This window comes from Callospermophilus lateralis, chromosome 19, assembly GCF_048772815.1.
Source record: "Callospermophilus lateralis isolate mCalLat2 chromosome 19, mCalLat2.hap1, whole genome shotgun sequence".
Taxonomy (NCBI): Eukaryota; Metazoa; Chordata; class Mammalia; order Rodentia; family Sciuridae; genus Callospermophilus; species Callospermophilus lateralis.
Window position 1 is genome coordinate 19,218,114 of NC_135323.1, and position 27,981 is coordinate 19,246,094.

A 27,981-nucleotide genomic window follows, 5' to 3' on the forward strand; every position below is an offset into this window, starting at 1 on the left:
GTGACTCAGGGTGATTTAATGTGTGTCCCTGATTCAATTTAAAAATACCTTCAAGAAAACCCAAACCATGGAAAGAGTGTCTCTGCAGCAAAACGGAAACCAGACAGGGACGACAGATGTGTTAAGATAAGAATCCTCGAGCGGATGTGCTGTGCTGCTATGAGAAGATGGCTTCCCTCTCTGTGCCCTTCCTCCCCATCATTCCAGTCTAATGGAAAACGTTCCAAAAGTTTCCTACTGAGGGACATTTTACAAAACAAAGGGTTTCTAAGAGATGATCACAACCTTCCTAAGAGACTGAGAACCAAATGCCATAGGGGTCCTGGACAACAGGCAAAAACTAAGGAGAGCTGAAGAAAGCACACCTGTGGTGTAACTCTGTCTCCATACTGTGACCTGTGAACAAAGCAGAAGCTGAATTTCCTCCCATGGTCCAGCTCCGAGGTCCCACGCATCACCTCTGCCATGTTCTGTTGGCTGAAGCAGCCGCAAGCCTGCAGAGCTCAGGGGAGGCACAGAGGCTGCACCTCTCACAGAGGCCCTGTCCAGGGTTCCTGGCCATCTTTAACTCTGCACTGAACCTGTGATGTGAGCTCGTGGTTCCTGCTGGAAAAAAAAAATCGCAGGAGGCATGGTCTGGACTAAGTTCCTCACCAGGCACCAACCCACTGGGCTCAAAATCAACGTGGAGCCACTGACGCTTCAGTTCAGCTCTCCAGGCTGAAACGAAGCTCTCCTCTGATCTCATGAGAATCAAGGTTCCCAACAGCCCAGTTTCACTGGCACGATGATGAAGTCCCTCTGCTTTAATCCTGATGTCCACCAACCAGCGACTGTGGTCTCCTCTCCCTGTCCCAGCTTGCAGGCCAGCGGCTTTGACACGCAGTGACCAACCAGTCTTTGCTATTTGCTTCTGCTCTCCGGCCTTTCTGTCTATAAAACCAAACTCCTCTTCAGAACACGTGTTCTATCTTAGGGAAGGAAGAGTGGCCCAATTCTAAATGGCAGATGAAGCCAATGAAGGTTTTTAAATTTGTTCTGATTTCATCTTTAGACATTCCCCTTACGTCAGCTGCCGGAACAACTGCTCGCAGGTATTGCTATTTATGACTCTTTTATTAAATATCCCTGTACCTGGCTTCTCCTCCACACTGTGAACTCCTCACACTGCAGTGATGTTGCTCTTCTCTCCCAAACTCCACGTGGCCTCAGCTTCACGGCCATCCCCAGGGCTCTCCCAGGCCCTCTTCCAACCTTCGTAGCCTCCGCGCTGTGCCTTTAGACGCCCAGTGAATGTCCTTCTGTTCCCTTGGCCTGAGTCTTTCTTCCCACAGCTGAACACATGGCTCAGGCTCTCCCTGCCTCAGTCTCTGCTCAGGTGTCACCTTATCAGAGAGGTTTTGAGCGTCCTGTGTAGTGAGTGCAGTTCCCCGACCCACCTGACACTACTGACCTCCCTTCCCACCTTCTTTATAATATGGCCAGCCTCCATTATCTAAGGGTTCTGTTTGGTTTTGGTACCAGGGATTGAACCCAGGGGCACTTAACCACTGAGCCACATCCTCAACTCTTTTTATATCTTATTTTAAGACAGGGTCTCACTGAGTTGCTTAGGGCCTTGCTAAGTTGCTGAGACTGGCTTTGAACTCGTGATCCTCCTGCCTCAGCCTCCCAAATTGCTGGGATTACAGGCATGTGTCACCACGCCCGGCCCCCTATCTATGGGTTCTGCGTGCACAGATTCAACCAACCTCAGGTAGAAAACCTCATGAAGGAGGTTTTCAGGGGGAAAATGATTGCATCCATACTGAACAAATTCTTTCCTTATTGTTATTCCCTGAGCAATGTAGAATAATAACTCTTTGCATAACATTTACATTGCATTGGGTGTTTTAAGTAATCTAGAAATGATTTAAAATATGCTGGAGGGGTGTACAAGGAGTATGCAAGTCCTACACCATTTTATATAACGAACTAGGGCAACATAGATTTTGGTATCTGGTGAAGGGGGTCCCTGGAACCAATCTCCCGCAGATACCAAGAGATGACTGTGTAGATAATTATACACATAATTATGATTTTTTAAAAAATTCTGTTTCTCAGGCTGCAGCTGTAGCTCAGTGGTAGAGCACTTGCCTGGCTTGTGAGAGGCACTGGGTTCCATCCTCAGCACCACATATAAGTAAATAAATAAAATAAAGTTCCATTGACAACTAAAAAAATTTTTTTAACTTTCTGTTCCCATTGCCAGAATGTGGGCAGGGATGTGTCTGTTTGCTCACTGTGATCATAGCAAAATTTGTCCTGACTCTTCACCTTCTCTGTAGCTAAGATTCTTGCGTTGTGACTTCGCGTCTCTGACCTCCAGCAGTGGATTCTCTTTTAACATTGTGCTAGAGTTTGGACCCTGAATTTTCCTAGTGGCACATGTGTTGAAGGGTTAGTCCTAGTTTGGGCGAAACAGTTAGGAGGTGGGGCCTAGAGGGACATCTTTGAGTTACTGAGGAGGGGCGTGTCCTCAAAAGGGATGCTGGAACCCCAGCTCTTCCTCTTGCTTTCTCTTGACTTCCTGGCTGGCCTGACGTGAGCATCGCTGCTGCACCAAGTGCTTCCCCGCCATAGCGTGCTCCCTCACCACAGGCCCCAAGGCAACAGAGCCAACTGACCATGGACTTAAACCTCTCAAAATGTAAGCCAAAACAAACCTTTCTTTCTAAGAGTTGATTCATTTCAGATATTTGCACAGTGGTGGACAGTTGGCTAACACACCCTTGTGACTTGTCTGTCCAGTAGAATGTGATTTGATTTAGCCAACAGAAGTAGTTCAAGTCATGGATGAGTTAAGAGGCATATAGCACCTGTTCCTTCTTTGAAATCCTGCCACATTCATGTGAACACGCCCGTCTGGTGATAAGAGGCTCATGACTCATCGCCTTAGCCAACAACTAGCTGGCCACTCATGTGAGCAAGTCCCACCAAGATCAGCCAAGCCTGCCACAAAGGTGATCTGTAGATTTATTGTTTTAAACCATTGAGTTTGGGAATGGTTTGTTACGCAGCATCACCTGTGGTCCTAGATAACTGATACAAACACTTAGCCCCATTCCTGGTATAGAATCATGCTCAAGAAAAATTTGCAACACAGATGAATCAATGAATGAGGAGAAGGAATACATTCATCTTATTGGTCATTATTACTCCAACACCATATACAGTCTTTGATAAATATTTGTTGAATGAATGAGTAGAGAATGATTTCAGGGTTCTACTGTGGGGTGAGGTGGGGATGAGAGAGATCAAAGAAGATCCGTCTTTCAAGAGTTCAAGGGCTTAAAATAGTACCTGAGTGGGGAAAGGCAGTATCATTCATCTAGAAGAGAACTAATGCTTGCGCCTGTCTGACCAGGAGCTTTGGGCCGGCTGTGGCCCAGGTAAGGGCTCTGTGTGCAACACAAAGAGGTACTACCTGAGAAGGTCTCGAAATAGGAAGAGCTAGGAGCCAGCCCTGGCCACGAGGCTCCAGGCCTGAACCTCAGGTCAGTTTGATGCAGTTGCCAGACCCTCTAGACAGACCTCTGACTCCCCCTCTCTGGACCTCTATAATCCCCTGGACTGTTTCTCAAGATATGGTTGCCATCCATCTCTGAGTTTCCTAAAATGTTAGTGAAAATTCAGAATCCTGGGTCTGACTTTAGAGCTCCTGAATCAAAATCTCCAGAGGACGTGCCCAAGAACCTGTATTTTAGGAAGTTCTGCACCTGCTTGGGGGTCCTTGAACTTGGAACAGGAAGGGCAGACTGCTGCTACCAGCAAGTGAATGGAGGCTTGGATCATGTGAATTCTGGGACAGGCAGAGCAAGGAGAAGAGCTTGTCTTATCTAACCTTCACAACATCCTTAGGAGGTAGTGGTCACACCCATTTCAAGAAGATACTGAGCCCCAGAGACATAGCAAGTATCCCATTTGAAAGGTCTTGCTTGCACCCTAGAGGAATCCACACAATATGGTACCTTGTGTAATAAACAACAAAGGTCATTTTAGGTCACCAGGTCCTAGCTCAAGCAGGGATGGTCCCATGCCACAGAGGAATTAAGACACAGAATAGGTGAGCCACGCCCTGCTGTGTGCAATGGAAGGTCTGGGTGGAGTAGCTGGAGGATCCCGGAGGTGGGAGGTCTCACTCTCCTCTTTAAGCAATTGGAATAAATCCAATGTCTCTTCCGTGGCAAGCTAAATGTTGTTTTCAAGTCTGGAGCCTTTGTTTGTATATTTTGAATAAATTTGATAATTAAGCCACACATGCTCCCAGCACACTTGGATATATTTAAATTACAAGCTTTTGATCTAATGGAGAAAAATCACAAATATGGGCCAAAGCAATGGCTCTTTGTGTGTGTGGCGCCTTTCACAGCACTCAAATGGGTCCGTGAGCTTAATGGCCAATTCCAAAGCCACCAGGAATGAGGGGAAGGGGTGGGGTGGGGTGGCAACAAGACTGTGGGAAGTGAAACCCAAGCGTGAAAAATTGTGGTTCTTTTCTATTAAGAAAACATTTCACTTGTGCCCATGATTCATCTCACCAAGCCACTCTTGGAAACAAGCAAGCCCGGGGGCGGAGCTCGGTAGTGGGGCAGGCTCAGCCTGCCTGAGGTCCTTCAGTCCCCAGCATCAGAAAAACAAAACAAAAACACAAAAGAAATCCGCAAAAGGGTTTGTCTCTGTAAACAGCTGGGCTCCATTCCTGAGCACCGTGGAAGGAGGTCCTGGAAGCAGGGTCCTGGGCTCAAACCTCCTGTGGCCCCCCATTATGGGGTTTGTCTCGGCAACTTGGGGGCCAATGTGCACCCGACTGGGTAATCCCTGTAAAGTAACAGCCCTGAACTGTCCAGTACACACCAAATTCAGACTCAGCAAAGAGAGATTTCTATTTGAGAGGATTATTTCAAGGAGGAAAGGGTCTATGCTTTGGGGGAGGGAAACTTGGAATAGCGACACTATTGTGGCCATTGGGTCTGCAAGCACCCTAGGAATTAGGCAAGAAGAACTTTGCTTTTATAGGGAGTAGGCTAGTGGGATTAAACAGAAGAACAGGAGAGGTAAAGAGGTGTGGGCTAGAAGGCCATGAATACTTTATCCTAAGAGCTAAAACATTTGGGGCTGCTTGCTGTCCCAGGCTGAGAGTGGGCCAACGTCCAGGGGCCTAGAGGAAGGAGAGGAGCTAAACCAGAGTTTGGTGCACAAGCACTTTGTTCTGACTTGTGGGAACAAGCAGTTCTGTGCATCACTTGTGAGATACAGTGTTATGGTTTGGATGTGAGGTGTCCCCCAAAAGCTCACGGGTGAGACAATGCAAAAAGGTTCAGAAGTGATCAGATTATGGGGGCTGTAACCTAAATCACTGGATTAATCCATGGATATGGATTAACTGGTGGTGACTGTAGGCAGGTAGGGTGTAGGCAGAGGAAGCAGGTCACTGGGGTATATATTTATATTTCATTCCTGGCAAGCTGAGCTCGCTCTGCTTTCTGGCTGTCAAGTCCTGAGCTTCCCATCATCACACCTTTCTGCCGTGATCTGTCTCCCCTTGGGCCAGGGCCACGCAGTCAGCCAGCAGTGGACCGAACCTCTGAAAACCCATGAGCCAAAGATGAACTTTCCCTCTACATTGCTCTTGCCAGGTCTTCTGGTCACAGTAACAAAACAAAACAAAAAAAAAAAAAGCTAATTAAAACCCCGGAGTGTGGTGATCGCGATGGTCTGTGTCTGCCCTTGACGCAGAAAGGCTGGCCCAGAGCGGGGCTTCCCGAGTTATCACCAAAATCCTACGAGGAACAATGTTGTGCTTTCAGTGAGTCGCCTCTGGCTCGCGGACGGCTGAGAGCACTTCCTCTTTGCCTGCACTGTTTTCCAGGGGCACCGAGCAACACTGTCGCCGCTCAATGGTGGGGTCATCCCCCGGGGACTCTGGATGCATGACCCTGGAATCAGTCCCCAGCTCCCGGTGAGCCTGGCAGGTTATGGGGACGTGCTTCCGGGAGGCCCTGATGACAACAGCTCTCACACACACCCGCTGACCACCTCCCAGCCTGTTCTCGGACAAGGTCTCCCTAGTTTCCGAGGCTGGCTTTGAACTTGAACTCGTCCTGCCTCCGCCTCGGAGCCGCTGGACAGCAGGCGTGCGCCACCGCCCCGGCTGATCTGGACACTTCCGAGGTGTCCTGCGGCGGTGGCGGCTGCGCTGGCCTGGGGCCTCGGCTCCCCGTTGCTAGATAAGGCCCGGTAACCCACCTCTCGGGTGGGCAGGCCGCGTGAAGGGTCCCCTGCGGACCGGTCCAGACCCAGGGCGGGCCGCGCTCTGAGCCGCCTCTGCTCACAGGGAGCGCGCCCGAGGCCGAGCGGGGCTCATGTCCCTGGCCATCTGCCGGGTCCTTCCAGCGGAACCGCCGCGGACGCAGCCCCACTGAGGGTCCAAATTCTGGCGCTGTGGCCACTTTATTTCACCCAGCCTGTTTACTTTTCTATAAAATGGAATATACACCTCGTTGCTGGAGTCAGAGTAAACGGAGGGCGTGAACCTGGCGGTACGACGCCGCACCTTAGGCCCAAAGGCGCCCTCCCGCCTTCCGTAGGGAGGGCGGGGCCGCCGCATCCATCGCTCGGCGCTCTCCTAGGCAGTCGGTCGTGATCAGACGAGCAGTGAGCGATCGATAGTCCGTGTGCCGGACTGACCACTGGGAGAGGGCCGCAGTGTCCGGACTAAAGAGGACAAGACATCGTCCACATGCGAGAGGGGTGAGTTTGAGCAATTGGGAAGCGCCGGTACCTCCGGCTTCTAAGAAATGGGGTCGGGAAAGACTGCGCAGGCGTCCAGATAAGGAACCGAAGTGGGGAGAGGTACGGCATTACGCACACGCCGCGGCGAAGCTTCTGAACACAGCGCATGCGTTCTGAGAACGCATCCCGCTGTCCTGTGCTGCGGAAGGATTGGGGAAAAACCCAAGCGTGCGCAGTGTGCGTCCCGTGGCAGTCTAGTTGCGCATGCGCCAGACCGGCCTCGCGACTGCATTGTTGTGCGCCTGCGCTGTTCTTGGAGCGGTGTGGGTGGCTTTGGTGGAACGCCAGTGCGCCTGCGCGGCTGTTTGTTAACGTCGATAGAAACGGGTCTTCGCGGTGCTGGACGGTGGTTGTCCGCGTGGAGATAGGCCCACTGAAGACCCTGCGCTCGGCCCCGAGTACTAGCCATGAGCAGTGCAGCTGCGGGAAGGCACTGGGGAAGGGGAGGCGGACGGTTGCTGTGGAGCCCGCCTGCAGCCCCGGGAGGAAAGACAACAGTCTGTCACTCGATAGGGTTAACTCAGCATCCTGTCGCCTGCCCACTCAAGACCCAGCAAAGGGAGGCCCCTGCCTGAGTGTCAGGTAGCAAGGTCAAGGCAGGTGTTAGGGCCAGAGCGACGACATTGCACACCCGAGACGTCGTCTGCGTGGCCCTTAGAGAGCCGGAGGTGCCCTGTGCAGTGCAGACTCCCTGCAGGGTGTCACAGAGCTCTTCCTGTGCCATGCTGCCTGGAACTGAAGAAGTTACCCAACTGACCACCTCCCTGCAGGGTGTCACAGAGCCTTCCTGTGCCATGCTGCCTGGAACTGAAGAAGTTACCCAACTGACCACCTCCCTGCAGGGTGTCACAGAGCCTTCCTGTGCCATGCTGCCTGGAACTGAAGAAGTTACCCAACTGACCGGCACCTGGAAAGCCAGACGGAGGCTGCGAGATCTGGAAGTCCCCCTTGGGAGGCTTCCTCATGGCCTGTGTGGTGCTGGCTATTGCATAAGGCCTGCTTGAGACCCTCTGGAACCTTGGTGGCTTCTCCCCGCACCCTTACCCAGGCCGTGTCACCAGCCTGCTTCAAGGCTGCTGGGGGCAGGGGGTGCTTCAGAGCAGTGGGGTTTTAAAAATAGTGGTCCCAGTGGCTTCCTAGAAGGCTGTGCCTTATAATCAACTTGCTTTGACTGTGTTCCAGCAGCACCATGAACTCCGGATGGCAGATTTAGGAAGCCGAGACCTGCCCTTGGCTCCTTGGTTTAGTACAAAGCCCCACTGTAAGGCGCAGGCTGATTTATAAAGCCAAGTAAAACCACTCAGGCTTGCTCACACCATCTTTATCTGACCCTCTTAACAAAAAGGTTTGTTTTGTACGCCAACAAGCCTTTATTTAAGGCCTTTTAGGGGCTGAATTATTAAGTCTATTGAGAAAAATTGTTGATGTAGCCTGTACCTGACCTTTCCGTATTACACGTGGTGTCTTCAGGCCAGTGTGCAAAGCCAGGACACAGGACCACTCAGGATCTCTCTATAACAGATACCACCACTGTCAAAAAAAAAACCCCAAAACAAAAAACTAACCGCAAGACCGCAAGAGGTATTCAAGGCCGATACCTGTTAAGTTCTGGGAGACCGACTTGTTAAGCGAGGACATGGAACCACTGAGGCTTTTTCAAGGTTACATTGTTGAGTGATGGAGGTGTCATTTTGCCTGGAGTAACCGCAGCTCTTTCCTTTTCCAGACACTTAAATTAATAACATCCTGGTTTAGATGATAAGTCGTATGTGTAGTTAGTGTGCACCTGACTCTTTATGCAACTCACAGTAAGCCCTTTGATGTGAAGCTCTGGGAACCAGTCCGCACTGCCATTCTAAAAAGACTTCCACATCTTACACTCGTCTCCCTCCTGGGGAGGGCTGTTGGGTGACTATGACCTTTTCTAAAAGGATCTCACTAAGAAGTTCCAGGAAGCCGATCCATGAGGCCAGCTCACCAGGCTACTCAGGCTGGTGCCTTCTGGAAAATGGCTTGAACCATCAAGAAATCTTTTTACCAGATCCACACTTGGAGACTGCTCAAAGTTTGTTTCTGAAGCCTGCACAAAAGGCCGTGCAGAATGGCAGCTCCACTGAGCCCGGACTGCCCTGCCCTGCCCTGTGGGGCCAGTCCAAGCAGCTGCCTGTGCAGAGCCTGCTTCTTGCAGCCCACATGGGGCCGGCTCCTCTGGGAGACTCTCAGAGCCAACAAGAAAGTGTTGAACCCTATAGTCTAAGGCTCCTCCTTTTTTTGGGGAGGGGCGTACCAGGGATTGAACTCAGGGCCACTGACCCACACCCCCAGCCCTATTCTGTATTTTATTTAGAGACAGGGTCTCACGGAGTTGCTTAGCACCTCACTTTCGCTGAGGCTGGCTTTGAACTTGCGATCCTCCTGCCTCAGCCTCCCAAGCTGCAGGGATCACAGATGTGTGCCACCTTGCCCGTCAGGCTCCTCCTCTTGTAAGGCCATTCGCTAAGTTGACTGGAGCCAACATGAGGCTGCTTCCTGGAGACTCAATAGATAAAATCAAATGGAACATTTCAGGTGTTTGATTATAAAGCAACCATAAAAGAGTGATTTGTAAAGTGAAGACAAAATCCGATTACACCTGGTCCTCAAGCCTCAGTCTATAAGGAGGCTAGTTTTAAAAACAGGTCACAAGGCCACTTTGGAGGAGTTCCACCGATCAGGCTGTGGCGCCTCTTGATGTGGCAACATGAGAGCTTGTGGGAGGGCCCTGGAAGCAGGCTGGCAGGTCCAGTGTGCCACTTCACTCTGACCGTCTCCTCGTGCTGCCAACATACAGCCCTGGCTGGGGGTCAGGGGTTCCGTCAGCTGTGAGGCCTGTTGGGACACCATTCCAGGTAGCCACAGAGGTGCTCTGAAAGCCATTTTGAAAACCGACTCACCTGGCCTGGAGCTCTGGGCTAGTGCCCAACAGGGCCGACCGCTGGCAGACACCAGCTACGGGACTCCACATTAAAAAAGAAAGACTATCTTATTTGGTCCAGAGGAGACCTGTACGGCCAGCTCGGGACCCGTCCCAGAGGGCAGTTCAGGTGGTCTGCAAGGTCCTCCCAGAGGCAAAGGAGCACACAGGACACCTGGGGAGGACCAGTGAGAAGACACTCGGGCCCCTGGGAAGCTGGCCTTGTAAGGCCCATGTGACCCTGTAAGGGGCCATTTCAGAATCCACCGTGACACCAGTATATAAAGCCCATAGTCTGCATCCAGGGGACTGGTCCTAGCCTGTTGGAAACCCTCTGGAGACCATTCACGGTGGCTCTGCAGAGCAGTTCACAGAGCTGCCAGGGATGTCCCCAGTGGGGGCCGATTTTGAAGTCAGGCGGGGTCTCCTGGGGACCTTCTCACAGATGTGTAGGAGAAGCTGGGGGTGAGGCTTCTGGGATCTTCGGGCCCCAGGTGAGACTTGTGTGAGGCGCTCAGGCCGTGAGCCTGGAGGCCCTGGGGAGGCCAGCTGTTGGGTCCCCTTGTCATGCCAGGGGACACCACATTGGAGGGTTGGATGTGACTCTCCTCAAGAAAGCTGAATGGGGCCAGCACTAGACCCCCAGGAACTTTCTGGGGCTGGCAGTAAGACCCGTCCTGGTGGGTTGGCCAGGCCAGCGGGGCTCCCCAAGTCCCCCATCCAGCCACGCCAACTAGAGGCCCATCCACTGTGAGCCCAGGACGGCGACAGGCCCTGATGCAGGTGCCCCGACACTGACACCCCTCTGAGGCCGAGGGCTGCTGTGGGCCGTCACTGCCACTCCTAGTCTTGGACCTCAGACCTCACTGCCGCTCTGCGGGTGTCACCACAGGGCTGCGGGCTGTGCCACGGTTTCCACGCACTGCTGGCCGGACTGCGCCACGTCGCTTCTTGCTGGCTTTAGTTCCCTCAGCAAGGTGACGGGGTGGGGACGTGAGCACGGCCCTCTCCATCTCCCGCAGCACCGGGGGCTAGACCCGAGGGAAGGGCTCGGAGCCAGGGCGAGGGCCGCAGAAGCCGAGCAACCTGACGCCACCGGTGACTGGGACAGGAGGAGGGACTGCAGAACACGGAGGCCTAGCGGTGAGGAGCAGGGGTGGCCTGTGTGCAGCTGACCCCCGCGCCTCAGATTCCCCGACTCCGTTTTCTCATCCGCAAGGTCACGGGTCCAGGGGACGTGCCACCTGTGTGGAGTCTCTGCGGCCCCCGTGGTCCTCCTCCACCTCAGCTGGTCTGGGACATGGGGACGATCATTCTCCTCAGGGCTTCAGCGAGTGCTCCGAGCCCCTGGCCTTGTGTGTCATCAGCTGGGGTCACCGTGAGGGGGTCTCGGTGAGGGCTGAACGAGGACGTCTGCTGCACTCAGAACCCTGCCCGCAGTGGCTGCTCCTGAGCTGGGGCTGGGGAGCGAGCTGAGGAGGAGCCGGGGGTGGGGGGTGGCACCTTCTGGGACCTCTCCAGCGCCCTCACTGTCCTTGCTCCCTGTCTGCTGCTGGGTGCACTAGGCTCGTGTGAGCTGAAGGGGCCATGCCTGCCCGAGCTTCTGTGAGTCGCCCGCGAGGCCCGAGCTTCTGTGGAGGCCCGGCTGCTGCGGAGGGATGTGGCTGGGCTGTTTGCAGCAGCGCCGTGGGCAAGCGCTCCCCTGGTGCACAAGGCCCTGGGTTCTGTCCCCAGCACCTTGGGGGAAAAAAATGTCTCTGAAAGTCCACGTGTTGGAGACGCGGTCCCAGCGCAGCCGTGTAGAAGTGGGGAGCTCTCGTGGAGGCTGGCGCACAAAGGCTCTGCACTCGTGGACAGAGTGACCCACTCGTGGACTCTGGGGTTAACGGGCCGGGGAGGGAGCGGGCAGTCACCTCCAGGGCGGGTTTGCTACAAAAACCAGTTGGCTGTGGCTGGTGGCCTTGTCCTACCCCAATGTGGAGGAAGTCCCCAGCAGCAGGACAGCCCTCTGCAGGTGCTGGGCTCTGCTCCTGGACCTTCTAACCGCCGGAGCCATGAGCTAAACGCACCCCTAGTTATAAATGCCCCGCCGTGCGTTCAGTCACTGCGACAGAACACGAAGACAGGTGTCCCTGAAATCTGGACCAGCTCTGTCGCTGCGCAGCAGGTCATAACTGGGTGGCCTGAAACAGCACCCATCGTGACCTCGGTGTGTGTGGGTCGGGAGTGTGGCATGGCCAGCAAGGTCCTCTGCACGGGGAGCGCTGGCAGAGCTACGGTCCTGTGTCAGTCAAGGCCAGTTCCCACCCAAAGGCTCAACTGGACAGGGGTCCAGCTCCTAGTCTGTGCCGTTCCTGCAGGGCTGCTGGGCAGAGGCCTCAGCGCCTCTGTTGACCACAGGTTCCCCCAGTTGTGGCCACCCAGGGCCCTCCAATGTGGCCTCTTGTGTCATCAACGTGTGCAAGCCGGTGGGCAGAGGGTCTGCTGACAGGGTGCCCCTCAGTCTCATGGAACCTCATTACAGAAGTGGTGCCCCCAGCTTCACCCAGTCCTGTTGGTTAAAACGAGTCGTACTGTCCACGACTGCTGGGCAGCTCACCACAAGCCTGTGCTGCCAACAGCACAGATTCATCACCTGTCACACCTGTGGGTTAGAAGTGTGCCGTGGGTCTCACTGGGTTAAAATCAAGGACTCAGCAGGACCTCCTTTCTGCAGGCCCCAGGGACAATCCATTTCTTTGATTTTCCCAGCATCTGAAAGTTGCTCACGTTCCTGTGGGGAGTGGCCTCTTCCTGTGTCCCCAGCCAGTGCTGCTAAGTACCCCTGTTAGAGACCCTGAGCATGTTTCCAAAATCACAGTTAAAGAAACCATTCCTTAAGGCCTCAGGTATTAGGATGGCCTCATCCAAATAACCCAGAATAGTTGCCCCATCTCCAGGTCATTATTCTTAATCACCTACAGGCCATGTGGGTTCTAGGGAATTGGGTGTGGACATCTGCAGGGGGCCATTTTCAGAAATAATAAGCCTGCATCAGGGCAGGGTTGCTGTTGTAACAAGCATCACCAGCACCTTTGTGCCTAAACAAGTTCATTTTTCGCTCATAAACCATTCCAGCCTGTCTGTTCCTAGCTGGGTGGCCTTCCCAGGCTTCTTTTCTTAAAGTGCCAACTTCCTGCCATCCTGTGGCTCTCTCAGGGAACTTCACTTGCAGCCAGAGGACAGGTAAAGTGTGTGGGATCCTGTGGGAGCTGTTTCTGGGCCAGGCCTGGGAGCGGCACACATCCCTGCATTCACAGTCACCGGCACACAGTAGGTGACAGCTAATTGCAAGTGAGCCTGGGAGACACAGCCTAACTCTGTGCCTGAAGAAGATGAAGACTTTGCAGCATACAGGAGGGGTTGGCAAGCCACATCTAGGTCACCATCTGCTTTTGCAAATAAAGTTTTATTAGAACACAGTGATGCCTATCGGTTCATAAATGGTGTATGGCCATTTATGTGCTGCTGTGGCAGAGGAGCAGCAACAGCGCGTGGCACCCCTAGCCTAAAACATTCTCTGCAAAGAGCATCAGGGCCCCTGTCACTTAGCTCAAATGAGATGAGGGATGCATCTCATTCTGTTTTGTGTTGCTGTAACAGAATACCTGATACCAGGGAATGTATGAAGAAAAAAGTTTTATTTGGCTCACTATGCTGGTGACTCTACGTCCAAACAACATGATGCCAGCATCTGGTGTGGGTCCCTGGCTACATCACAGCATGGTGGACAAGTGAAGGGGAAGCAGGTGCAGGGGGCCAAATGCAGGGGACCTCACTTAACAACCTGCCCCGTGGTGATAGGCCCACCTTGCAATGGGAGTCCCCAGTGACCTTGTCACCTTCCGCGGAGCCCCGCGTCTTAAAGGCCCACCACCTTGAGCATCGACACGCAGGGACCACGCTGCCAGCAGGGGACCTCTGGGAGGTGGACACGTGCCAATCACACACATGAACTGAGGGAGGACTGCAGTCCCGGGGGGTCTTGTGCTAGCGCCCAGGGGGCTCAAGGCCTGGCGGGGGGGGGGTGTAAACAAGTGTGAGGGCAGTGGGGACCAGGGACCTGGAGAGCCCTACAGGCCTCACAGGGGTCATGGAGGTGGGCCTGAGGTGGGTGGGGGTTTGCCAGGCAGGGGGGGCTGGGGATCCAGGCCCCGACGCACCCGCCCTCCCCGAGCGTGCACTTATGCAGTGCTGACTGCATACCAGGCCCTGGAAATCACAGACCTGGACGGGGGGCTGCAGGCCATGGCTGCAGAGAAGGCCGCTCTGAAGAGGGCCCCTGTGGGCTGCGGCCAGGCCCCTCCTGGTCCCTAACGCTTGTTTTGTCCCTGTCAGGCGCTGATCTGACCCCGCTGGATGGCCCAGATGACGGAAGGCACCCAGAGTCACGGAGGCCCCGGGGTGGCAGCTGGCGCGCTCTGGGAAGCCCTCAGGGCTCTGCTGCCGGGCACTCGGGAGGAGCTGAGGCTGGAGCTCGGGGACACGGTGGACAGGAGCGTGGTGCTGCTGCTGCGGCAGGCCACCGAGCACTTCTACGGGGACCTGCTGGCCGAGTGCCTGCAGGACAGTGAGGCGCTCCTGGACGTCTCCTGGGAGAGGCTCAACACGGGGCCCTGGCGGGACGTGCACAAGGACTGGCGGCGGGTCTACGCCTTTGGCTGCCTCCTGAAGGCCCTGTGCCTGTGCCGGGCGCCCCCCGAGGCCACCGCGGTCACTGAGGCCCTGCGGGTGTGCGACATGGGCCTGCTGATGGGGGCGGCCATCCTGGGGGACGCCCTCCTTAAGGCTGCCATGGTCCTCCAGGCGCACCTCGGCTCTGGAAAGAGGCCCGCCCACCCCAGCCCGGAGCCACCTGTCACCAAGGTACAGGGACGTCCGCCCTGTCCTGCTCTCCCTGTCCGCTTCTGCCCCGGGTGAGGCCCCCACGGGGACCTGGGCGCCCTGACAGTAGCCTCTTGCTGATGTGAACGAGCCCCCGGGTTTGTTTTGTCAAAAACCCTCTTTTTCCCATTTCTGCGAGAGCAGCGCCCTGTGGAGCCGGGGTGGGGACACTGTGGTCAGAGAAGCAGCTGAGGAGGCTGAGGGGGCTGGGCGATGTCCCCCAGCCCCAGCGCGGTTGAGTTTATGCAGCAGGCGTCAGAGCCCACCCGTCCAGACCCCGGGCCACCTTGCTTGAGCCAGGACGGCTCCGCTCTCAGCCTCCGTCCCCTCCTGGTTGTGAAGGGGCAGTTAGGGTCCTGAGCCCCAGAAGGGAAAGGCCAGCTTGTCAGGCACCAGGAGTGGCCTCGTGGCTGTCCCTGTGGCCTGGACACTCCCCAGGGTGAGCAGGGTTTTACGCCAGGTAAGTGAAAGGATGTCATTGTCACACAGCCCAACGAAAAGGAGATCCCACTGGGAAGAGAGAGGGACTGTCCCTGTCACCCGCCAAGATAGGTCAGCAGGGCGTGGGAGCCTGCGGGACACCAGGCAGGGGACGCTGCTGACGGCAGGACTGGAGCCGTGGAACCATGTGCCAGGAAGGGGCGACTCCACCTCTGGTTAAAGAGGAGAGGGACGTGGCCAGCACAGCAGCCGGGCAGCCACGGGCTCTTCCTCAGCCGCAAGGCCACGCAGGTCCCAGTGTCCCTGAAGGTGCCAGGGGCCAAGGGCCGGGCATGGCACCTGGCCTCGAGACAGCAGGACAGGTGCACAGATCAGGAACCAGTATCTGTCCCCTGGACCCCGGGTACAGTCCCCAGTCCACCACGTGTCCCACGAGGAGGTGGAGGTGGCCTTGCCCAAGGTCGTCCTGGGGGGGGGTGCGGCAGAAGGATCCGGGAGCCGAGGGTGCCCCGGCTGGTCCCTGCTCTGGGCACTGTGACCTTGCCCAGCAGATGTGGACAGAGGCTCAGGGACCCAACGCACCTGTCAGGTCCCAGGTGGGAGAGGCCAAGGAAAGCTGCTGGTGCTGGTGACAGGGGACTCTTCATCATGCTGTCACCATGCGGTTCCCAGGGGTGGCTGTGAGGACGGGACACTGTGGTTAAGGTGGCGTCCACGCAGGCAGCACAGCCTGCAAGTCCACAGACGTTTGTCCTGAGATGCGAGGGGCCGTTGGCACTGGGTCTCCTGGTGGCCACAGCAGCAGCAGCGATCAGGCCTGTGTGGCTGTGGTGTCACCGAGGCCACCTCAGCCGCTGCCATGGTGTGGGTTCCTGGCTGCCGCCTGAGCTGGTGCCTTGTGTTCTGACTTTGAGCAGAGAGCCAGGCGCCACCGCGTCCCCACTCCAGAGCTGGAGCCGGAGAGGGCCGTGCCCCGGCTGCGCCGCCCGTCCCTGCAGCACTTCCGGGAGCAGTTCTTGGTTCCCGAGAGGCCGGTGATCCTGGAAGGCGTGGCTGACCACTGGCCGTGCATGAAGAAGTGGAGGTGGGTGGTCACCGCAGACCATGAGGACTCCCCTCCCTTCCACCCAGTGTCCCCAGGCCTCCCTGAATCACTCTTCCGGCCACCCACAGGTCACCAGAGTCCCCACAGACACTCACTAGCAGCCCCCGGGATGGATGACAGGAGGCTCGAGGGGCTGCCCGAGGCCGGCCACGTCCCTGGGACAGCTCACTCTGCCCTGAGCCGAGTTTTCACAGGGTCTTAGGTGGCGGTCTCCAGATAGGTCCACTCTGCCCCTCTGCAGGGTCCAGGAGTCCCGCAGTCTCCTCAGGGCCCCGAGGCCCAGCCCAGAATAGCCCAGAGACAGCCGCTTCGCAGACTCAGGCCGCTGGGCAGTGACCACGGCGCCCTGGCTGGGCCTACCCTGGGAAATGAGGTGGCGCAGTGGGCCCTCATGGCCGCGGGTTCCGCTCCTCAGTGTCCACCGACCACGGGTCAGGACTGGACGCAGAGCTACCGTGTCGCCTCTGTTGATCACACCCAGACTTATTGTCACTGTTCCCTAAGCCAGGCAGTGGGACAACTACCCACAGCTTTGACACCGCGTGCCGTGTTTTGAGTAGTGAGGAAGTGACTTATGCGGGCAGGTCTGGGCTGGGTGGTTGTTTTTGTTTTGTTTTGTGCCAGGGATTGACCTCGGGGAGGCACTTGACCACTGAGCCACACCCCAGCCCTGTTTTGTATTTTATTTAGAGACAGGGTCTCACTCTCCCTTTTGCTGAGACTGGCTTTGAACTTTCCATCCTCCTGCTTCAGCCTCCCAAGCTGCTGGGATTACACTGTTTTTGTTTTTTAAATAAGGAACTTGAGCATCACTGGATTTTTGGCATCTTCAGGGGACCTGGAACCAATCCCCTGTGGTGCACATGTCCAACTGTGTAGCTCAAGAGAAGTGGATTGGGGCAGCTTTCCATCACTGTGACAGAACAGCTGAGAAAATCAACCTAAAGGAGAAAAAAAAATTTTTTATGGTTCCAGTCCGTGGTCACTTGTCTCTGTTGTTTCTGGGCCTGTGGGGAGGCAGGACATCGTTCAGGGGAGGCAGGACATCTTGCAGGGGCACGTGGTGGAGCAGGAAGCAGAGCGAGCCAGCAGGGGGCTGGGGACAAAATACAAATGACCGCTTCCTCCGACCGCCCCCTCCTGGCCTCCACCGCCCCCAGCAGCCCATTAACACCGCGGATCCCCCGGGAATCACCCGCTGATGAGGTCGTAGCCCTCAGGGTCCAGTCACTGCGGCGTCTGTGGGGGCCAGGCCTTCAGTGCCCTGAGCTTTGAGGTCCAATCAGCACAGTGGGCATGGGGGGAGTCCTGGGGGGCACTGAGGCTGGCGAGGGGCGCTGGGCTGCCGGAGCCATCGCACAGCAGCCCTCCCGGGTGCTGTCCCTCGGTCCCTGTGTCAGGACAGGCACGTGGCGTGTTTTGCCTCGTCTCATTCCCTGTGGGTCAGGCACTATTGTCACCTCCACCTTGCACGGGCACAGGGACTCTGAGAGGCTGGGCAGCTTGCCAAAGGTCCCCTGGTCTGTCGCTGGTGACGCCCGGATTCCATCTCAGACCAACAGAGTTCAGAGCCGGGCACCTCCCCCCCACCGCCACTGCCCACCATTTGTTAGCTCAGTGACAAGATGAGCAGAGGGAGATTCAGAGGGACCACAGCCTACAGGGGAGCGGAGCAGCCCAGCAGACCTGGCTCTGTGCATTTGCTGTGTGACCTTGGGCAAGTAACCTCGCCTCTCTGTGCCTGAGTAGTCTCTGCCTCGTGAGGTTTTGTGGGGACTAAAGGAAACCACAGGTGAAGTTTGCTCTGCACCATGCCCAGCAGTCGGTAGTGATGGTGACGGTGACAAGGACGATGCTTGTGTCTCTGACAGTTTGGAGTACATCCAGGAGGTGGCTGGCTGCCGGACGGTGCCCGTGGAAGTTGGCTCCCGGTACACAGACGAGGAATGGTCCCAGAGGCTCATGACCGTTGGGGACTTCATCAGCAAGCACGTCGTGAGCGAGGTGTGCAAGGCTCTCCCTGGGCTATGGCGGGGCTTGGCCAGGGCAGGCGGGTGGGCTGCGGTGGCACCAGGGCTCCTCTTTCCAGGCCACCTTGTCCTGCTGGTGTCCTGGAGGTTTTGAGGATATGCCCAATGGTGCCCACCCCCCTACCCCTCACCCCCGTCCCCTTCCAGAAGTCTCCCGCCCTGGGGACGCCCCTGCACATTGGTGTCCTTTCCCATCTCCCTTCCCCCACCCCTGTGACCTCCAGTCGGCTCCCTGTCCCTGTGCACGCGTCCATTCTCTGCACTTCACACCAAGGGATGGCACAGCGCGTGGCCGCTGGGGTGGCCTCTGTCCTCTCCTTCACTCCCCAAGGCCCTCGGGCCGTGCCGTTCCCAGCCGTGGTCCCTGTGAGTGGCTGGGAATCCCATCGTGTGGGCCACGTGGGGTTCGCCCTCCGCCCACTGGTGGGCTCCGGGACATGCGAATTCCTGTGGCTTGTCCCCTGCACCCCCGTCAGTGAACTAGGAGGGGAGTCGAGGCTCACGCAGTGAACCCCCAGGTGACGCTTCGCACAGGGGCCAGCCAGGTTTCCCAGCTGTCCCCAGTTCCCACTGGAGATTCGTGGCAGTGAGACCCGTGGGTGGCAGAGAGTGACTGTGGCCTCATGTGGGCTGAGATCAGGGCCGAGACCCTTAGAGTGAGGGGACAGCTGTGGCCCCGGGGCTGTGCTTCACGTGCCACCAGCCCCTGTCCCCAGCAGCCCGGGCCCAGCCTCTGCCTCCGGAGCAGACTGGATCGTGGATCCTCTCAGAAGCCTGCAGACCTGTGGTCGCACGGCCCCATCCCCGCTGTCCATCTCCGCTGCTCACTGTGAACTCGTGGGGGACCCCAGGGCCCCTCCTCGGTGCCCTTCCTGCCCCATCTTCTCAACGGGGCCCCGGCCTCATCCGTGGGCACCCGGGGGCTCGGCCGCCTTGGCAGCCCGCCTCCTGCTATCCCTGAGGCCTGGGAGGCAGCATGGGCTAGAGAAGTCCCGTGACACCGTGGCCATCTGTGTTCCAGGGTCAGCCTGGCCGGGAAGGCCCTGGCTAGGCCCAGGGCAGAGGCAGCACCAGCACGGGGTTAGGCTGTCCCTCGCTGGCCTGGGCCTCGCCTGTCCTCAGGGCCCGACTTTGGGAAGTTCAGCTTTAGTGAGGTGGGTGACTCAGGGCTGCGGGTGACGATGCCTGTGTCCCCGTGGGGATTAGAGCACAGTGCTCGGCACCGCGTGGCCAGCATCCACCTGGTGTCCTCCCGACCCGCTGTCCAGGATGGAGATGGCGTCAGGGCTGCTGTGTGTGCTCAGCCTGGGGTCTGGCTGTTGTAGGGCTCGGTGGTGTTTGTGGAGAGGACAGATGCAGCAGAGGGTGGAAGGACGGAAGGACGAGGCTCCCTGGGCCTCCTGGAGAGGGGCCTCCCTGCTCCGTCACTGCCCGGCTCAGCTCCCCAGCGCCCACCGGCTCCACTCTGCCTGCAGGGGGGAGAGGTGCCCTGAGTCCCGTCCCTCCCCTGCGTGGGACCCCTGCAGAGCTTGGCATCTGAGCAGAACCCCCAGCCCTGGGGGCCCAGGCTGTGAAGCCCTCATCTCCAGCTCTTTGGCAAAACTGTCACAGCGTGATGACCCCCAGCGTGGGCCGACTGGAGGGCGACAGGAGCAGGCAGAGTCTAACTCGGGGAAAGAACCTGGCGGAAGTGTGAAAATTTAAACACACGCAGGCGTGACTAACGCAGTTTGGGAAGCGCACGTCCCATAAACATGAGCACAGTGTTTGGGGCCGTTAGTCGAAATGCTGTAGCAAGACACCTTGATGTCCCCAAACGGGCAAACGGTTGAATTCATGACCTCAAATCCTGTTTATAAAACATCGTGGAGGCTTTAAGAGAAGGAGCAGTTGCCTGTGTATTGACCTGGGAGAGATGCACGTGGGGTCCAGGTTCTCATCAGTGGGCCAAAAAAAGTGTAAAAAGGAAACGTCAAGGTTGGGAGGCTGGGGCAGGAGGATGGAGAATTCAAAGCCAGCCTCAGCAATTTAGCGAGTCACTAAGCAACTCATTGAGACCCTGTCTCTAAATAAAACACACAGTAGGACTGGGGATGTGGCTCTGTGGTCCAGTGCCCCAGTGTTTGCTGATGTCGGGTTCCACTCAGCAAGGTAGAGAAGGTTCAGAGGTGGGTGGTGGCCATGGCTGTGCAGCGATGTAGGTGTGCTTAACACCAGGACCGTGTGCCTTAAAGGGATTAAAATAGCAAATTATGTGTATTTATCAGTTTTTTAAAATGATTTTTTAAACGGAAAAACAAAAATCCTTGTATACATGGTTGCCTCCATTTTCCCACCAGCAGCCGCCCTGGGGACCAGGTGCTCAGATGGGGCGGAGCCTCGTGGGAGGGGAGGGGCCTCGTGGGAGGGGCGGGGCCTCGTGGGAGGGGCGGGGCCTGGGGCAGCACCTTCTAGAAGCAGCGGCAGCCTCTGGAAGAAGCCTCCAGGCTGGAGCTAACAGCACTTTCTCTTGCTTCATGTCTGTCCAGGCGAGTGACATCGGGTACCTGGCGCAGCACCAGCTCTTTGACCAGGTGAGTGAGGCTGCGCTCCTGTTCTTCACCCTCTCCCCGTCCCCCCAGGGAAGCCTGCTGGCTCACTGCTGCCCACTCGTGCAGGTTCTTGCCCCTCCTCACCAGGTCCAGCAGGAGGCAGTGAGGCTGCAGGCCTGAGTCCCAGGACCCCCAGTGAGGAGGGGCTCCAGCCTGCAGCAAGGGGAGAGGGAAGCCACTGGCAGTCCCCGGGGGTGGGACGCTGTCAGAAGTCCAGGTGCGGCCAGAGCCGAGGAACACATCCCAAAGGACCAGCGAGGCCACAAGGCCACGGGACCTGAGCCCACCAGGAGGGGGAGACTTGCCGCCTTCATCCGTCCCCACCTCAGGTGTCTGATTGTGGCCATCTGCCCGCACCTGGCCTGCTGCTTCTGGGCCCAGCCCCGACAGGCCAGGTAGACCCTGAGCGCAGACTTGCTGAAGACCAGAGAGGGCAGGATGGTCCCAGTGATAGGTGCCCCCGATGTGGGGGCAGCGGGGCCCAGCGCCAGCAGTAGCCAGCCGGGAGGTGTCTGGCTGTCCATCAGCGGAGGCCCAAGGCAGGCAGAGTGGCGCAGACTGTTCTGGAACCTCTCGGCCTCCAGCTCCCCCCAGGTTCCTACCCCAGGACCTTTCACTGGTTTCCTCGCAGGGACTGGTTTCTAAGCTTGGCCACTTCTGCAGGCCTGTCTCCAGCTGCTTGTCACATCATGAAATCTTTGTTCTCTTGGGGTCTCCGAGTCTTTGATCAGTGATTCGGATTGCACGATCGGTTCAGCCAATCATCTCTCAGAAATCCTGATGGTGTCATCAGGAACCAATCAGAGTTCTGCTGCGTGTCCGACAGGGCCAGGGCTGGTGCCACCCCAGCCAGAAGCAGCAGTGTGAAGTGACAGGGAGCCTGAGGTTCCTGGAGGCATTTGAGAATCCTGTAAATGGCCCGAGACCCCCCTGTGGCACTGGGGGCCTCAGTCCATGAATCTGGGTCTTAGCTCAAAGCATGGGACACCACTATTCCACGTCTCTACACTGGCCCCAGGAGATGGGCTCTTACAGGACAGAAGGGCAGCGTCTGGGCCCAGCTCCCTGCAGGGGGACATTCCCGCCTTCCCAGGTGCTGCTGGCGAGGTGGCAGGTGACGCCTTGCTCCCTGGAGAGGCCAAGGCCGCGGCCCTGCTTCTTTCCTCTCAAGCAGGAAAAATACCAGCAGCTCCAACGGGGTCTGGGGTCGGAGCCTCCAGGGACGGCTGGCCTCTCCCCTGGACCTGAGCTGGTCCGTGCCTGCTGAGGGCTGGTCAGGCTGCGGCTGCCTCTGAGCGAGTGGCTTTTCATTCTGAGGCCCTGGGCCTGCGAGGTGACCCCATGTGCTGGCGACAGTCCTGTGGGGCTCTGGGAGGTCCACCCTGACGGCGCTGTGCTCACCCCAGGCCCATTTCCGCGGAGGCCAGGCCTCTGCTGGGGGTGCCTCGCTGTCCCAGAGGGCGCAGGGGCTGGGGGGGGGGAGGGGGCTCATGAGGAAGCACCACAGGGACAGCGTGTGGCCTTTGCCAGCTCTACCTGGAACGTGTTCAGCACTGCCTGTCCTGGGGCCACCAGGCAGGTGCACTGACAGTGTGGCCCCGTCCACCTGGAAGCCCTCCCATCACAGGCTCCTCCAGGTCCCGCTGGCCACGAGGGGCCGGGCACCAAGCCACTCCCACTGGTCAGATGCAGGCGCTCTTTAGCCCTGATCACGAGCCTGTCGCGTCTCGCAGGTCTACCACTCCTTCCACTCCGTGCCCGCGCCCTGCCCACACGCCGGACGCCACGTCCCGCCACAGCTGGGTTATCATGCTTTCAATCTTTCTTATTTGATTAACGGGGAGCGATGACTCATTCTTGGTTTCTCTTGGATTTATTTGCTGAGACGGAAGCCCTCTGTCATATTGGTGTCCATCTGCTCTGGCTTTTATCTGTGTGACATTGTACTGAGGTCTTCATGTCTTCTGCTCTGTGTCCTGACCTCCCACCTCAGCCAGCAGGGAGGGGCTCGGGCGTTTCAGTCTTCAGAGCCGTTTATTCGTTTAAAATGTAACATAGGGATTTTATTATTATTATTATTATTATTGGAAACTGAACCCAGAGGTGCTTTACTAATGAGCTACATCCCCAGCCATTTTTATTTTGAGACAGGGTCTCACCAAGTTGCTGAGGCTGGCCTTAAATTTGTAATCCTCGTGCCTCAGCCTCCTGAATAGCTGAGATTACAGGCAGGCACCACTGCACCTAGCCAATAGGGGTTTGGTTACCAGTAGTGAATTTTAGAAAATCCCCTCTGGAGATTGGGTAACTAACTATCCAATACCATTTTCTTTTTGTTTTCCTTTTTTTTTTTTATTTTAATGCTAGAATATGACAAGCTGTTGTGTGTTTTTTGTTTTTAGTATAAAGCATTAATATCAGGTTCTTTAAAAAGAAATAAATCCATAGACATGGCAAAAGATGAAAATAAGACTACAACTATTATCTGCTAATTATATATTTGTTTTTTCATTGTTTTTAAATTCTTTTCCATTAAAATATGGCCCTAGCTAGGAGTGGCGTGTGCCCACCTGTCAGGCGCTTCCAGCAGCAGGTGCCGGCCTCCCCTCGACCCCCCATCTCTGCTCTGACACCCGCAGATCCCGGAGCTGAAACAGGACATCGGCATCCCTGATTACTGCTGCCTGGGCGACGGGGAGGAGGACGAGATCACCATCAACGCCTGGTTCGGTCCCCAAGGAACCGTGTCCCCACTGCACCAGGACCCGCAGCAGAACTTCCTGGTGCAGGTAGGAGCTGCCACCAGACCAGTGGCTCTGCCTCCTGCTGGCCCAGGCACAGGGCTGACCTCAGGATCCACTTTCAAACTCCAGCTCCTCAAAGAGATGCAGGGACCCTGAAAGGGAGGAGAGCCGCAGGCCTGGGAGGTCCCCTCCAGGGAGGACGGCCTCCACCTGGGGCCTTGGCGGAGGGGCTGGTCCTGGGACATCCCGAGAGGGAAGGGGCACACGGTGCTGCCCAGGAAGCCCCCCTGGCTCTGACGGGCTGAATGAGTGGGGAGGTTGGCATTGCCCGGGGGAGGTGGACAGCCTGCCCAGCAGCCACCAGTGCCATCCCCAGGCAGGCGGCTTTGTGACCTTGGGCTGTTGGCTTAATCTCTCAGTGCTTCATTTTCCTCACCTGGAAATCAGGGGTGCAGATGAACCCCGAGGCCTGTGTGGGCTACCCAAGGTGACGCGCTGGTGAGCAGCAGCCAGGCTTGAGCCACAGCCACGAGCTGCCACCCACCGTGTGCTCCGAGGACAACAGCTCTTGGCCTCTGGGCACCTAAGCAGGTGCAGGTCAGGGAGGGGCAGTGCAGGCCCAAGGAGCAGTGTGGGGAGGGGCAGGGAGACAGGGACCAAGGGGCCTGCAGCGCTGTGAGGCCGCCAAGCAGCCCCTGGGCCTTTCCAGGTGATGGGGAGGAAGTACATCCGGCTCTACTCCCCACGGGACTCGGCGGCTTTGTACCCACACGAAACGCACCTTCTTCACAACACCAGCCAGGTGGGCGCACGGGCACCGGGGTGATGTGGCGGTCCCTGCTGCAGTCCCCAGACTCCAGCAAAATGACATCTTTGGCTTTCTTCAGGTGGACGTGGAGGATCCCGACCTGGAGAGGTTCCCCCGATTTGCCGAGGCGCCCTTCCTGGCCTCCACCCTGTCCCCTGGAGAGATGCTCTTCATCCCCGCCAAACACTGGCACTACGTGCGGGCCCTGGACCTGAGCTTCTCCGTCAGCTTCTGGTGGTCGTAGCCAGGAGCCACTAGGCATCCACTGGCCGCTCGCTCGCTCCTGGGCCTGGGCCTGGGCCTGGGCCTGGTGTGTTTCCAGCCCTGGGCTCTGGACGAGCAGAGGGCGCCCAACTGCGGGAACCTGGGATGAATGGCTGTGCCCTGGGCCCATTGTGGCACGGGAGGCGGGAGGAGCCCAGGAGGACGTTCTGGGCTGTCCACTCATGTGGAGCTGCCGCGTCAGAAAGCTGGACACGTCTGGGAAAGAGACAGGCTGTGTGTCCGGTGAAAAGCGTGGGGGTGAGCGCGGCTGCAGGGTCCCAGCCGGCCCACTGCTGCACCTCCGTGGTGGCCAAGACACTTGGCCCCGGTGCCCGCCCCTCTAGAACACAGAGTGGTGGTGGCCTCTCCCAGAGGCCGCAGAGGCTCACGCAGTGGCCAGAGCTCCTGGCACTCATCTCAGCTGTGATGTGGACTTCATCATGGCCAGGCCCGGGGACCACCACAGCCTGCAGGCTCTGGAGAGGTGGGCGAGGCCCTGGGTACAGGGGAGAGTCCTTGTCACCTGCATAGCAGCCTAAACCCAGTGGCAGACTTCTGTCCTCCTTACTGAAGCACAGACTGCTGCCAGGGTCAGCGCTAGGTGGCGGGTTTTCCTGAGCACACACCCAGGACAGGTGCCCAGGGAAGGACCAGGGCTGCACCCCTAGGAGAACCTGCTCTCCCTCGGGCCATCAGGTCAGCAGAGTCGGGCCTCCCGCCTGTGTGGGCCGCCAACTTCCCGCCTCCGAATGCAGACAGGAGAAGGGCAGAGGGTGGGCGTCGTGCAGCAGGGTCTGGATCTGGACAGCATCTGTCCACCAGGTGACCATGAGGTGGAGGATCCGCTCCAAACCAATCATAAGAGGAAACTTAAAAACCAACGAACCTTCATGTAAAACATCTCATTCCTTCAACTAAAAACCTCCAGGTGTTATGCCATCATATTCAGTTTTGGGTGGCAATATGTGGGGGGTGTGAAATACAGGGCTGGTTGTGACTGAGTGGTGGAGCACATGCTTAGCACGTGTGAGGCACTGGGGTCGATTCTCAGCACATACAAATAAATAAAGGTCCATACGTCTAAAAAAGCATTTTACAAAAATACAGCTAATGCTCAGACGTGCAAATTAAAGCAGACTAAATCAGCACCTCGCGCTCAGTGCCGGGAGGGACAGTGCCCGTGGTGGGCCTTAGCAGGTCAGCAAAAGCGAGTGCCTCAGACACTCAGGCCCACCGTGGGCGACCCGCCCCGCGCTGGGAACCCGCCCTGAGGAAGCAGCAGGAGGATGGAGGGTGTACGGCCTGCGGTGGCGTGAGACGTGACATCGTGGAGAGTAGCCTTCAGGGAAGGAGTGTCATTCACCCCTGGAACCTAGGACGGTTTTTCTTTTTAATTTTGTTGGTCTTTTTTTTCCTCCAGTTTTGGGTTTTTTTGGTTTGTTTTTTTGCTTTTTGTTCTGAACAGTTAGAATTTTTAAGGCCATGGAGAGAGGCGTCATGTGAAGTGAAATGCAGTGTTCTTCATTTTTAGCTAGTGACCTCACGTGCATACCTGTCTAGGAGTGCGTCTGTGGGCATGACAGTGTGACTGCGTGTGCGCGTGTCCCAAGGGAAAGGCTCCAGGTGAACTGTGGGCACGTCGGGGCTGGCAGGAAGACTATGGGTGTTTACTTTTTATAACATTTCTCAGTGAATCAGTTTTTTTCAATAATATAAATAAACAAGAAAAATACAATTACATTTTTAAAATCATTTGTTCAACCAAATTCCCGTGTGGGCAGGGTGGGCAGCGTAGGAGGCCCCGGGAGGGAAGAGTGGGAACCCGTCCCTGACACCAGGGGGCGCGTGGTGCGGGAGCCCCGCATGTCTGTGGCCCCCAGTGCTGGGTGGGAAGCCACTGGAGAGCCCCACAGAGGGAGGAAGGCAGGAAGCAGGGCCAGGGCAGGGAGCGCGGAGGGAACGATGGGTGGGTCAGGGCCACTGAGCCCAGGACAGGGTGAGGGAAAGGGTGAGGGACGCGGCTGGAGGCCAGACGCTGTAATCCCAGTGACTGGAGGCTGAGGCAGGAGGATCAGGAGTCCGGGGCCAGCCTGGGCAAATTAGCAAGATCCTGTCTCAGAATAAAAAGGGCTGGGATGCGGCTCTGTGGGAAAATGCAGTGTTCCCAGGATTGAAAAATAAACACAAATGCAATTAAAGGTCCGGTAAGTGTAGATGGCGAGGCTGGGCGGGCGCCAGGGGGTCTGGAACCCATCTGGTCGGGATGGAACCCAACTGGAACTGGTTTAGGCAAAAACAAAGAAAAATGGACCAAATGGACCAGCAGGGCGGCTGGGAACAGGCCTGGCGTAAGGCCTCCGCCTGCCCGGCTTCCCCTCCCGGGCTCTCTCCTCTGTGCCATTCTTCCCTTTCAACGGGGAGGGTGGCCCTAGCAGGGTGGACACCCTGACCCTTGTGCACTGAGATGCCATGCTCAGCAGCTGGTCCTGCTAACCAGGAGACCCAGGGAAGAAGCTGGTGGCCAGGCCCAGGACCCACCCCAGCCTGGCATGACCCTGAGCCACAGGGATGTCCACTGACTAGTCGGCCCAGCTCGCAGGACACTGGTGGCCACTAGGAGAAATGGGAAACTGGACAGTGAGGGTCAAGGGACCTGAACTTTGTCAGCAGGTCCTGGGGCCCCAGAGTCCTGAGCAGAGGCCATCAGAATATGCATTTTAGAAACCGGAAACGAGCAGGCAGAGGCCTCCGAGGCCGTGAGTGCCGCGAGGGGTACACAGTCATGTGGGCAGGCAGAGTGGGCGTGGGGGAGGGGAGGCATGCGACCTGACCTCAGGTGACACTGGCACAGCTCTGATGAGCTGCTCCCAAGGAGACTCTTCGTCCCCTACCTGGGACTTAGGAAGTTCTTTACGTTTTCGTATGAAATTTACACCAAACGTGGCCACTGAAGGTCGTGAGGTATGAGGCAGGAAAGCCACCATTTCCAGAGACAGCGGTTGCTTGGCAGCAGCAGCGTGACCACCTGGCTCCCGCTCCTAGCCGAGGAACACAGGCCTGGACTCCAGCTCCCACCAGTGGCTCAACCTGTGGCGTCCCCTATGGCGGTGGGCAGGCCTGTGGCTGTCCCGAGCCCCTGCTAGAACGAGCAGCCTGTAATAGTGGGACTCAAAGTCGGGCACCGGAGGCCAGTCGATGCCACAGGTGGGGGCTGCCGAGGAGGCAGATGTGCGGGGACGGCGGGCTGGGAGAGGAAGCCCTGCCAGGGGCAGAGGTCGCAGGGTGGCT

The 27,981-nt window shown here is 57.2% G+C and overlaps 1 protein-coding gene across 1 annotated transcript; it reads left to right on the plus strand.

Annotated features, from left to right (window-relative positions):
• Positions 1 to 6,668: 6,668 nt before the first annotated feature.
• On the plus strand, positions 6,669 to 26,428 carry Kdm8 (lysine demethylase 8). The gene is made up of 8 exons (XM_076840098.1): positions 6,669 to 6,792; positions 14,165 to 14,692; positions 16,069 to 16,235; positions 18,128 to 18,260; positions 20,815 to 20,859; positions 23,517 to 23,666; positions 24,331 to 24,423; positions 24,509 to 26,428. Exons 2-8 carry the CDS (start codon positions 14,186 to 14,188, stop codon positions 24,671 to 24,673), a joined length of 1,260 nt encoding a protein of 419 aa, XP_076696213.1. The 5' UTR covers positions 6,669 to 6,792; positions 14,165 to 14,185; the 3' UTR covers positions 24,674 to 26,428.
• The last annotated feature ends 1,553 nt before the right edge of the window (positions 26,429 to 27,981 follow it).

Bases quoted from the DNA above. Each gene is read 5' to 3' on its own strand.
- Kdm8 (XM_076840098.1), top strand. From the start codon at position 14,186: ATGGCCCAGATGACGGAAGGCACCCAGAGTCACGGAGGCCCCGGGGTG. The intron at 14,693-16,068 runs GTACAGGGACGT...GACTTTGAGCAG, and splicing joins CGGAGCCACCTGTCACCAAG to AGAGCCAGGCGCCACCGCGT. The intron at 16,236-18,127 runs GTGGGTGGTCAC...TGTCTCTGACAG, and splicing joins CCGTGCATGAAGAAGTGGAG to TTTGGAGTACATCCAGGAGG.